This window comes from Oenanthe melanoleuca, chromosome 18 (genome assembly GCF_029582105.1).
Source record: "Oenanthe melanoleuca isolate GR-GAL-2019-014 chromosome 18, OMel1.0, whole genome shotgun sequence".
NCBI lineage: Eukaryota > Metazoa > Chordata > Aves > Passeriformes > Muscicapidae > Oenanthe > Oenanthe melanoleuca.
The window spans coordinates 4,729,611-4,742,249 of record NC_079351.1 but is presented as its reverse complement, the minus strand read 5'-3'; the positions used below and the strand labels follow the sequence as shown (position 1 = coordinate 4,742,249).

General features: G+C 40.9%; 2 protein-coding genes across 4 annotated transcripts in view; one reads left to right on the top strand and one right to left on the bottom strand.

The window, feature by feature from the left end:
* Positions 1 to 375: 375 nt before the first annotated feature.
* On the bottom strand, positions 376 to 4,139 carry LOC130260367 (cytochrome c oxidase assembly protein COX11, mitochondrial). The gene is made up of 4 exons (XM_056505675.1): positions 3,768 to 4,139; positions 3,546 to 3,701; positions 2,421 to 2,546; positions 376 to 1,931 (listed from the first exon to the last, which is right to left on the bottom strand). The coding sequence occupies exons 1-4, from the start codon at positions 4,137 to 4,139 to the stop codon at positions 1,749 to 1,751; spliced, it is 837 nt and encodes a 278-aa protein (XP_056361650.1). The 3' UTR covers positions 376 to 1,748.
* Positions 4,113 to 12,639, top strand: part of STXBP4 (syntaxin binding protein 4) — a 67,084-nt gene continuing 58,557 nt past the window's right edge. The window contains exons 1-2 of one of the 3 annotated variants that reach the window (XM_056505671.1): positions 4,113 to 4,267; positions 5,528 to 5,578. In XM_056505671.1, the coding sequence (XP_056361646.1) occupies positions 4,113 to 4,267; positions 5,528 to 5,578 (206 nt within the window). Of the gene's footprint in view, positions 4,279 to 5,527; positions 5,579 to 9,223; positions 9,339 to 12,639 lie in introns of those variants that run through there. The other 2 variants (XM_056505673.1, XM_056505672.1) reach the window with 2 other exon arrangements.

Below are 12,639 nucleotides of genomic sequence, written 5' to 3'. Positions count from 1 at the left end.
TAGAGGGAATGTGCTCAGCATCTGTGCAAATTTAGGCTTTCAAACTCAGGGGGAGAACCCACATTTTTATGGAGCTGCCAGTTGCCAGGGGGATATTCCTTTTCTTCTGAAGAATGTGACCAGAATAAAGCAATGGGTGGAGAACTGCCATCATCAGTTCAGCTTTCAGAAGGACAATGGCCAAAGACAACTGAGGTAAGAAGCTGTTGGGTTTTTTTCCCCCTAGCTTGGATTCAAAGACTTGTCTTGATGTTACCTTTTATTTCCTGAAGCATACTGGAATTATAAAGCTTGCTGCTTTCTTTATACAGATGTATTTACTTGTGTGGGCTCCACATGTTCTGCTGGATAAAATACATTAAAGACATGAAAGAATGAGAAGTTTTCAATCTTTAATATACAGTGAAGATCTGTATGTCATCTAGAATCTGTTTAACCAAAACAAGTAATTGGTACAGTAATGCATTTTAAAGATAGCATCCATTTATTTCCAAAAAAGCAGTTTTTGAGTTTGCAAATGAAATTGAGACTTAAGTAACTGGAAGTTGTTTCTTAAGTACCCATTGCCTTTTCAGAGTCCAAGCTAACCAACATCAGGCTTACTTTGTTAGATCTTCTCTGCTGGAAGGGGTAAAGACCTGGCCCAGCACAAGAGATACTGGCTGATAGTAATTTCTGTCTGAAAATGAGCAGGTTACTTGAACTTGCTCTGCAACTTGCTCCTGTTTTACAAGGCAGTGATAATGTGTTATTAGACCTACCCCAGAGATAATGACCAAAAGTTACATAAATACAGGCTTCTGTGTTCTGATGGTAAACAGAGTCCCCATGAGGAGCTGCTGCACTGCTGGGCAGGCTCTGGCCAACTCAGCCTCTGAATGTGCTGATTTTGGTTTTTGGGGAGACACCTATGCTGTTCATTCAGCTGCAGTTGTTTATACACTGCCCTCCCCTCAAAGCATGTCAGACACAAGCCAGGCTTGTCTCTTGTGGAGGTGCCCAGAGCAGAGCAAAGAGCACTCATTACAGCACAGACACTTCCAGTGAGGGGGACACAACACAGAAATGAGATGGTGTTCCCAAACAGAAACCAGCCCCCAGATCTGATGTGCTTACACTTCAATTACTGTTCTCACAATTACAGCTTTAGAGCAGTCTGCTCTTACCAAGTGAACTACTGATTCAGTAATAACATGAGAGGGTGCATCACCCTCTGAATCATCATCTCCTCCTGTGCCAGGGAGGCTTACACAGAAATAACAGTCTAGCTTTGTTAGTTATGAGATTACCTTAATTTATTATCTGGGTTTACCTTTTTCTAAAGTAACTTAATATGCAAGTTGTTTTCCAGAGCCAGCAATGGAAGTTTAGATGCTGAATCAACTGATTTTTTTCTTCTGTATTTAAATGAAGATATTACTTACATACTGGTTTAAAAAATTGTCTTGTGGCATTCAGATAACATCTTACAAAAAGATGGCCTGAGAAAACCCTCTCTATATCAGGAACAGTGTGTTCCCTTCCACTGTCTGATGAAGAAATACTATCCCTAAGAAACAGGGATACATTAAGTTGGCTTCCAAGAAAAAAAAAAAAAAAATATATACTTTCATAACAGCATGTGCCATTGGAGGTTTACTAATATAATTTCTGCACAGTAGTCCTGTAGTTTATTTCTTCTAAGGAAAAAAAGGCATCAAAACTGGCCCTCAGATGTAGCAAAAGTCCCATTTTGTAGAGAAGGCCTGTTACTGATACCCAGGAAGTGGCAACTTCTGTCCTTCCTTTGCTTCAAAGAAGGTGTAAGAGAGGGTGATCAAGTCAACTTTAGCCATTTTAGGGTCCTCTGCAAACTCTGGGTCAATGTAGAAAAAGACAGGCATGTCCACTTCCTCCTGAGGATTTAGCCTCTGTTCTTCAAAACAAAAACACTGCAGGTGGGAGGGGGAAAAAATCACAATTAGACAACAGCGATGATAAATTTTATCTCTGCCAACATGAGAGAAATCGTCATGGTTTAAAATAAACTCTCATTCCCTGTACACCCCTAAAATCCTGGGAAGGATCAATAAGATGAGCAACCAGACAGCAATTCTGTGGTGATACAGGAAAAAAATAAATTAGCTGTTAATGAACTGTGTAAAGCTGTCAAGAGGCCAGGCCAGCTCACACCATTCCACCTGCCCTCAGAGTGGTACTAAATAACACAGATTTTGGAGCCACTCTGATGGGATGAGCAGCTTGGTATAAGGGCAGTAAGGCTAGGAATGAATTGATGTACTTTATCATTTCAAAAAACCAAAGTATTTTCTTAAAATGTTGGCATATGAAGAATGGTGTCCAGGATTAAAGTGCAATTTATGGGTAACAGGTTTAGTTTGTGTAAAGGAAAATGCAATCTTTGCTTTGTTCACACTTACTTGTATTTTGTTGAAATACTGTCCTGCTTCAAAGGGGACAACGTTGTAGGTGGAGATTCCAATTATTGGTTTGTCAGTAGGATTTTTTGCTTTATAAAATGCCAGTGCAGTCTCTCCTGGTACCACCTATAACATAATTGTACAGTGATTTTCTTTTTTTTTTTTTCTAAAATCCACTGCAGCCCTCCACCCCTCAAACCAAGTTCTTTAGGCTTTATCTAAAATTTTCTCTTTTGATGTTTCAAATTGGTTATTTCACAGATATTTTTGATTATGTGCAATTCACCTATATTCAAAATTAAAATACTGTTCTATGTGTTTATAATCTTACCCATTTTGCCTGAGTCTTCTATTATCCTCAGCAGTTCAACAGCACACAGAACTTTTTTAATAAGCACATTTAGATATGGTGTGCATTTAATTTCTGAGGTTATTCTCTCAGTACTAGACTCAGAAACTATTAAGAAGCATGACTCCTTATTTTGAGAACTAATTTGAAACAAAAAAGTTAATTTGGGATTTTTTAAATTTGAAAAATGATTCCTGTAAGGATAGGGTAATTGGAGAAAGAGTACAGGTTTAGATATGTTATACTGTATATTTTTAAGCATAAATATACACTTTTACAGGGCATGTGGTATATATATCGTGAAGTGTACAAATAATTATAGTTTCAATAACTTTTGATAGCTTAATGGGGTGGCAGACACACACAGTTTGCAAAAAGTTGCAAAAAGGACACTGGCATGCTGGAGCATGTCCAGCAACAGGGCAACAAAGCCGGTGGAAGTTCCAGAAAACATCTCTGGGCTTGTTTAGTCTCAGGAGGAGGAGGTTTAAGGGGAACGTGACTGCGGTCCAGAAATAGCGACAGGAGGTGTAGTGAGGTGCGGATCGGACCCTTCTGCCGTGCCTGCACTGAGGATCACAGAAATGGCCCTGGGATGAGACAGGGGAGGCTGCCATGAGATACGGAAACATTCTCAGTGTTGGGAAGGGCTGCCCAGGGAGCCGCAGCCCCGTGCCCGGAGTGCCCCGGAGGCGCTGTGGCTCAGCGCCACACGGCAGCGCCGCACGCTCGGGCCGGCTGAGCCCGAGGCCGGGGCCGGCACACGGGTGACTCACGTAGATCTCGCTCTGCTGCGGTCGGAAGTCCCACTGGATGCTGGCGTGCGTGTCGGCGTTGAAGGTGACCCTGATGCGCCGCTCCCGCACGGGCTCCATGCGCTCGATGCGCTCCGCGCCGCCGCCCGTGCCCGCCGTGCCGCCGAGCCCCGTGGCCTGTCAGGGAAGCGCAGTGAGGGCCCCGCGCCCGCGGAAGCGGCGCCGCCCGCGGGCCCCCCGTACCTGGCAGTAGAGGCGGTACAGCGGCACGGCCGCGTACGACAGCCCCACCATGCCCACGGCCGCCGCCGCGATGTAGCCCACGGCCGAGCGGTTCCGCCGCCGCCACTCCTCCTCCTGCTGCCGCGTGAAGGGGTTGGAGCCCCGCACGCCGCGGGTCCCGCAGAGCCCGGGCCGGGGCAAGGCCCCGAGCCGCAGCCCGCGGGCACAGCGCGCCCAGCCCCGCCCGCACAGCGCCATGGCCGCGGCGCGGGGACTCCCGGGACAGGCCCAGAACGGGGCGGGAGTGAGGGAGGAACGGGGCAGGAACCGGGGAGGGACGGGGCGGGATTGAGGGAAGAACCGTAAATGGACGGGGGCGGGCCGAGCCGCCATCGCACCCTTGCCCGCCGCGCCCCCTCAGCGGGCGGTGAGCGCGGGGATCGTGGCCGTGGGTGTCCCGGCCGTGCTGTCCCCGCCGCGGGTGTCCCCTCGTCGCTCGGCAGTGACGGCTCGGGCGCAGGGTGTGTGTGAGGTAACTGCAGCAGCGCCCGGCCCCGCTCTGCGCGGGCTGTGCCGGACGGGAGCTCCCCGGGAGGGCTGGCGGTCCCGCGGGCACACGGCACCGGCGGTACCGGGTACCGGAGGGATGTGCTGGGCCCGCAGGCACCTGGTTATCCCGCAGGCACCTGGTTATCCCGCAGGTACCTGGTTATCCCGCAGGCACCTGGTTATCCCTCAGGTACCTGGTTATCCCGCAGGCTCCGCTGGGCGCCAGGCTGCTCCGGGTGGTCCTTCCTGGGCCTGCAGTTTCTCCTCTTTTGTGGACATTTGACACCGCTTGTTTGTGTGTTCCTTTTCCTCCTGGCGTTTTGCTTCACGTTATTTTCATTTCTAGGAGTTTGGTTTTGTTCAAGCACAGGTACACGCTGCGAAGGCAGCGAGCGCTGGTAGTAAATAGCAGTAACCTTAGCTAGTAACGAGCAAAGTCAGGCAAGTTCACAAACAATAGTTTTTCACACTGCTCGTGCCATGCACTGGAATAAATTTTGCTGTAGCAATGCTTAAATTTACTGCTTTAGAGCTGTGCCTCGCTTTGTGGTGGTTCCAGTAAGGTGAATCACACAAGCTACTGGTGCTGCTTCATTTTCCATGTTGAATAAGAGAATGGTAAAGGCTCAGTGTAGCCAATACTGTGGCATTTCCCCTATGTTCAGATAACTGGTTTTTGGTTCTTTAGCGAGCAAAACCTGAAAATGTTTACTGCAGAAGCATTTGTGTTATTCCAACGTGGATTTAACATCTTTTTCTCACAAGAAACATGCAGGAATTTGTTTTGTGGAGGCCAACACTGCACCTGGGGATTCTGCTGTATCTTGCTGTCTTTGCCTTCAGCAGTTATGTTACATCATCCTAGAATTATAATCTGCTTTTTCTTTATTTAGAAGGTTTAAATCACAAGGAATTCAGGTTTACTCTAACTCCTACCTTAAAAATTAAGAGGAAGTTAGGCTGTGAAATGTTTTGGTATTACTACAGCAAAGTCCAAGTTGTTAACTGTTTTCAGCAGTGAATTGTATCAGTTTTGTCCTGGGAGTTGATTTCTTCCAGTTTGATTTCAAGTAGCCAGTAATAAATAAGATTGTTTCCAATGTCTGACAAAAACATGGCCATGTAAATTTCAGAAAGTAATTTCTCTTTTTATTTTTCATCAGTTTTGAGCTTAGATAGGAGCCTGTTCTTCATCTGTCAGAACTCTTCATTTTGAACTTTTATTTTAATAGTGCTTCTAAGAAGATGTCCAGTACAGATCCCATCACAAATACAGAGAAGGAGTAAGTACTTTTTTTCCCTTGATGCAGAAATACAATCACTAGATTATCATATGAAAATTCTTGCAGTTTTGTTGGTAGGATCTTGTCTTGATGAAGTCTTAAAGGAAAATAAGTTTGATATTGAAGAAGTCTGCAGTAATGTTGTAGAAAAGCTGACACCAGTACCAGTAAATATACACATTTAGGGAGGAATTGTCCTTTAAGCTTTTCCTTAAGTTAATCAGCACTTGGTAAAGGCTAGTTTTGTAGAGATAAAACCCTGCATAGAGATTCCTTAATGTAATGCTTCTGAACTTTGAAAACATATTTGTATATATTAGATCACTTCTGTGTATATCTGGGGTACCTGCAGTAGCATAAGACTGGAGGTTTTGTATTACAGTGCATTAGTTTTTCAGAATACTCTGTATCTTTAATTTTTATATGTAGTACTTAGGAGACATCATATTTTTTACCAATGCCATGGGTATAAAATAATTATATTCATTCTATAAAACATAATATTTTCCAGTTAGGAGTTGGATCAGTGTCAACCATGGATTCAGTCATGATTGAAAAGTGTAACTCCCTTTCCAAACTGCCAAATAACCACACCAATGCTGTAATCAAAACCAGAATTAAAACCAGGCACAGGCAGCTCTTGCTGGACTTACCATGTTTGCTGTACTTGTGCAATAGAATCCAGCAAAGAGTATCCAGAAGGATAATAAAACCATTTAACATAGATTTAGAATTATGCCACCTCATAAATAACTTGATTGTTTTGAAAAGCAAAACCACAAAACATTAAAAAAGCTAACTTGCTTTTTAGTAGGACCTGAAAAAGCCAAAACTCTGCTTGTCTGATGGAAATTCAGGGTATGTGATCACAAAGATACATCTTTCAGACAGCTGTGACTTGCTAGAGTCATGTGAAAGATGAGTATTTACATGAGTATTCCTCTCTGCTGTGTTCCAAAGGCAGTTTTTCACGTTAGAGATGAACAGGAAGGGCACTTCAGCTGCAGGCTGATGGCAGGCTGTCATTTCTGTACTTTTTTTTTTAATGGGAGATGGCATTGATGCGTCCAAGGATGGACTTGGTTATAGGTTAGCTGAGGTTTACCTAAACTTTAAATCATACCTTTCTTCTCTATGCAGGGGTTAGCCTCAAACCCTTCATGCTTCTCCACAATTATAATGTTGCCCAGGCTTTTTTCAGGTTTAACAGTTGCAGTATAATGACATATGTTTTCTTTTAATCATTATAACCTAATCAGTAGAATGTACTTTGAATGATGAGTGGGTTTGGATGGATCACACTGAATTATGTGATACAGCATTCCTTTGCATGTAGTCCTTAAAATCTGAATTTAGGGTTAGTGAAGCTGAAATGCTACAGTTGCATAATGGATTTGTATAGGATTTTTGTAACAGGACTTTGGTTTATTTATAGCAAAAAAGATCTTGTGAATTGAACTTCCAAAGATTCTGCAAATATTTTTTTCATCTGCTAAATTATCCTGTAATCTATCTTAGTTGCTAAAGCACTGCAAAACTTTCCTTGAGAAGTCAATTTGTAATTGCAAGTGTGGCCAGAATAGAATAGTTTTCCAGTTGTTTGGAAAGGAGTCCTACTTAACAACAAATAACTCTTGAAAATTTTATCTTATTTATTTATACTAAATTTAATGGAGTTTTGAGTTACAATTTTCCTAGATCTTTCTAGAAATAAAAAGTAATTTGTGTTCCTCTGAGGATGTTCTTGAAAGGCAGAGGACTTACAAGAGAAGCAATGGTGCTGTCATTCATTAAAAGCAGCACAGCAACAGAATTTCAAGGTAAAGAGGGATAGAAGCCTTGGGGTGGCTTCAGGAAGCTGAAGAAAGCCAAGTTTACTTTGAAGAAGGGGTGGAGGAGCAATTTTCTGAACAAGTGATGTATTACTGGCTCTAAGAAAATGAGAGCATTAAGCCTAATACTACTTTGTATCTGCTTAAATCATTCAGAAGTTTGTCATGTCTGGTTTAATAAAAATAACTTTTTGCTTTTTAACAAGGAAATTGCAGAGCCTTGAGCCATGTGTTAATTGGGGATTTTCTATAGCAGAAAATGTGACACTGGTTGGTCTGAGTGATGTATTTTGACAAATGCTCCTGATATTGATACCACAAATTGAACCCATTGGTGTTAAGAACAGAGATGGTTTTGTTGGAGAAAATCTATTGGTATTTTGTCTTCTGTAACCTTCCCTAGAGCAAATCTAATTGATATGAGGCTTAAAATATCAATGGTTTTTCTGTAATGCCAGTAACACCAACTGAGTGAGTGACTGAGAAAAGGCAACAAAGGGGCAAATTTTCATCTCTGAATTGATGTGATCACTGTGCCAGTGGGGCTTTTCACAGGTTGGGAACTGAGAAAGCTGCTTTGTGTTCCCATTTCCATCTCTGATCTGCTCCTTGATCTGTGGTCACTCTGCCCCTTCTGTGTGTGCATTGCATCTCAGGACTGACCACTCTAGCTGAACACTGTTCAGCACGTTGTCTCTCAGCAAAGGTATCCTTTCCTCAGAAGGATTAGCTGCTAATGAAACTACAGTCACTGCAGCTTTAAAAAAAAAAAAAAAAAAAAAAAAGGTGCTTGAGATAAGTATTTGCATTCCTGGCATAGCCGAGCCCTCCTGCTGCACCTCCAGACCTGACAGATGCTGTCTGATCACAGGGTTGCTCCTGGCTAGAGAGGATTTACCTTTCTACTTAAAGCCCTCAGTGAATATAGGGTTGTTGGCTGTCATTTCAAGCTGCAGCCTTGTTATGATCTTCTGAGAGAGGGGGAGCAGTAGGGGTACTTCTGAGGCAAGCCTGGAAGGAAATGTTCATTAACCAAACTGGTGTTTGGCTCAGAACTTCTGAAAATGTGCATCTCTCTGCAAGAACAAGTCTCCTATCACAGGCTCTGACCTCTGGGATCAGGGGGGATACTTTTGACTTCTTCAACTTGATTATTCTGTGTAGTGACACAAATTTGGCAGTTTTATTTCCTTTCACAGAAAAGCACATGTCAGCTTCCATTTCTAGAGAAAATAAATAACCCAAGTTTGGTGTTGACTTTTGACTGCTGTATCTTGAAAGTCTAAAACCCAAGTTAGATCATGGCACAAGCCAGTACTGTGATTGAGAATCAAAAGTAATAGCATAATGGTATTCATTTCATTAATACTTTCAGTCTGCTTTGTTGGCTTTCCCTTTTGTGTGGCTGTGCATAATCCAGTCTGCTAGGAAGATTGCTTTGGAAAGGTCATGAGTTACTGCTTTTGACCTTGTTTGCAGGGAGCATGTAAATAAATTATTAGAAGAACAGGAGGAAATAAGTTTCCTTTAATCATCACATTTGCCTTTGGCTGCTGGATCTAGATTGCTTAATCACAGTGTAGTAAATTCTCTCCTTTGCATTTATCAGTCTTTAAAGTTGCTCTAAATGGCTATTTCAGAGAGAGGAAAAGTCACATTACCTCTCTAGGTGAATTAGTGCATGTGACGCAGAGGCTTTCAGAGAAGATTAAGTGGGCAGAGACGCTCAGCTGGAGCTCTGTGTTTGGGTTTTTTAGTTGGAAGCAGAAATCATCCTGCTCATAACCTTTATCTGGGTGAACTGGAAACCTTCAGTGTGTTTTGGTTGGGTTGTCCTTGTTTCTCCTGCTGTGCTGAAGGATGTCCTTGCTTTCTCCGGGGGCTGAAGATGAACCAGAGCGTTTTGATGGTCTCTCTCTCTTGTACTGGTATGCTGAACCCTTCAGTTCTGAGGGCATTGCTCTAGTCTGTAATTGGGCAAAATACAGGAAAGATAATTTAAAAGCTGTGGGCATTTTCAGCTTATTTTCATCAACAGCCAGAGTTTATAATTTAGATTTTTGTGTGTCAAGTAACATGTGTTTTGTGAGCAATGTGTATTTTTCTCCCCTTGATAAACATAGGTAAATATTTTGTTTGTGCACATAAATTACTAATAATTTCTCAGGAATAGAGATCAGAAGAATATCTGGAGCTGTGTGTTCTGATAAGTACTACAAGAAATAAAACCCAAAGTTGTTGAACTTCCTTGTGTATGCTGCTAAAAAGTGATAGAAGCAGGTACATTTTAATTGCCCTTACTACAGCATCTACACAAAATGCTGCACACTCAATCTATTAGCATTTAGCTGGATTGAGTTTAGTATTTTTTAGTGTAAGAAGGTTGCAGTGTGCATTTTGGTCAGTTTTGCTTGTTTGTTTCATCTCTCGCCTCACATCTTCTCTATGTGCTAAAACCTTGCTTACAAGTTCTTTTGCCTGACCTCAAAAAATGAGTAGCAACATCTGATTATTTAATTTGTATCTTTTTCTGCACAGAACATTCAATTATTTTTTGTTACCACTGCCAACTGATTTAGGAGCGTGTTTCCTTATTTATTCAGTTAAGCATGTTTCTAATGCTCTGGGAAAAGTATTCTAACATTTCATGAATATTAAAAGTGATGACATAAAATAAATGTTGGATAGGTGCTGAATCCAAGTCATTTTACAGTGAAATTGTTAAAGCTCTGTTTTTTATTAGAACTATGACAAGTAGCTTGACTTGAAGTTCTAAGTTCTATGGGGGAAAAAAAAAAACTTTAACACTGAAAGTCAACTAGATGTGATATGCTAAACAAATTTGGTACATTTGAAAGTCCTTGTCTTTACTTTTATGTGATAAAGTAATTTTAAACTGCTTAGTCTTTAGAGCATAAACAGACCTGAGTACCTTGTAAAAGTTGTCTGTTCAAAGTGTCAGTTCTTTCTAATTGTAGGTGGCAGCATCACAGTTCCAGTTTTTCAGAGATCTTTTATTCCTCTCAACTGTGCATTATTAGTTGTATGTTCTCTGTATCCTCTTTGTCAGAATCCATTTTAGTTTCATTAAGATGTCTGTTTGAAAGTATTGCTGGTTACTTCTAAAAATGTACATCCTTTCCTATTAATTGTCCTGTTCTTTGATTTGATCATATTTCATGATTGTTTTATATTGATAGTATATAAAGAGGTTCTACAATTTCTGGTGAACTCTAAACTTCAGACTTCTGGGATTTGATCTTTTCAGCCTTCACAAAAGTAAAACCTCTGTGTTGATTTATGCGAAGTTATTCTTGCTTTTTAATTTTAATAAAAATCTTGCCATAAGAAAACTGCTGAGAGGGAATGGCAGAGCAAAAACAATAGCTGTAGGAGAAAAATGCAAGAAAGAAAAAAATAGAAAAATGGCCTATTTTAAAGATCAGTGTACTGTGTTTAAGATTTCAGAGATGGAGACAAGTCAGGACAAAGCACGATAAGTATGCTGTCATTCATCCTCAAAACACATTTGTGGGATAATTGCAGTGGCAGTGCTGGGTAGTAATGCAAAATGCTCTGTCCTTCTCATGGAGTAGGAGTTTGTCCAAAGGATGTTCATAAAGAAATGTCAGGCTTGGGGATATTTTTCTTCCTTTCAGGCTGTGATTAAGTAAAAGCAGTTTGGTTCACTTTTGGCTTTACAAAGGGTACCTCGTGCTCTGACATATCATGGCAAGGTCCTGGGCAGTCCTGTCACACACCAAATACACTGGGCCTCATTATTTCTTTTTAGCCTGTGAAACAAATATTTCAAAAATACTACAGTGAAAATTATACAGTGCTTGAAGTATAGGTTTACTTTTTGTTTCTAAAGGTTATTAGAATTATTAGGTCTCTTCTTGTGGCCAGTCCTTCTAAAGCAAAGGGTAATTTTGCAAATACTTGGAAATACGAGGTTTGGGGAAATTGTTGCTTTTCAGAGCTAGTGCTTACCCCTTGATTAAAAAAAAAAAAAAAACTTATCTAGTTTTCTTCTACAAAACCAAAAGAACTGCAGATGTGCTTTAGAAACTGGATCTCTTGGCTAGTGCTAGAATATTAAGAACCTTTGGACCTTCTGGATTTCTCTTTTCCTTTTGGCACAGCACCTTTTAATGATGTACTCTGGCTTTTGCAGATGTACCCAGTTTCAGGCATGGAGTTCAGGCTGTGTGCTGGATTAGGTTGTGTGGAAGGATTTGGGTCACTGTGTCCTCCACTTTGATCTTCTTTCCCACCCTGCTAATGAATTCTTGTTGTTCCATTTCACTAGAACCCTCTAGAAAATACAACTCTATCTAATGTAGAACAGTATGTAGGTCAGAGCAGGAAAAACTCAGTGGTGCTTCTGCTCTTTTCTAGAAGAAATCTGCCAAGTCTTCTCCAAAAATGGTGCAGTGGAAGAACAGAGGAGCTATAATTCAATTTACATTTTTTTACATTTAATTAATCTAAATGAAAGTAAAACCTGGTCAAGGATAATCTGGATTTATTTGCATTCTTAATACTCTGCGTTCTCAGAGCAGTGTGCTGGTCATGAATCTGATGAAACTGTAAATTGAGGTTTCAAAATTCTATTAAAAAATCTGTATTCTTTTTTAATTCTGTACCATGACCAACTGCCTTGAAAATATTCCTCCACCTTTAGACAATTCCAAGTGCCATTCTGGCGTTTTCATTTGGAATGGGAAGGTACACAGAGGATCAGGCAAAAGAGTTTGAAAAGAAGTCTTTTTTTACAACAGAGAAAGAAATTAATGTTGAGTGAAGAAATTAGGAGATTTGGAAAAAGATTATGTCCATAAATAGCCACAAATTTATATTTTGAATATCTTGGGAAATAACTTTATGCACTGGTCTAGCTGTGCTTTTGTTCAAATATTCACTACCAAATGAAGACTGCTTTTACAGAATGTTTTTCTTGCCTAAATGTTAAGGTGGACCAGCTTGTGGAATTTTGTTTATATTTAATCACAGTCTTTTTATTACACGAAATAGGATTCAAAGTTCTGCCTGAAATGCTTTTGGGGGAAAAGGAAGTAAATTCTGTATATTTATTGTACCATTTATTCCAATATTTGTGATGAGTAGATTAATTTTTAGCTGAGATGATGGTGGCTCAGAGATATCAAACAATATAAAGCTGTCAATTGAGAAGACTGTTTTGGGTTTGTATTTGAGCTGAAAACA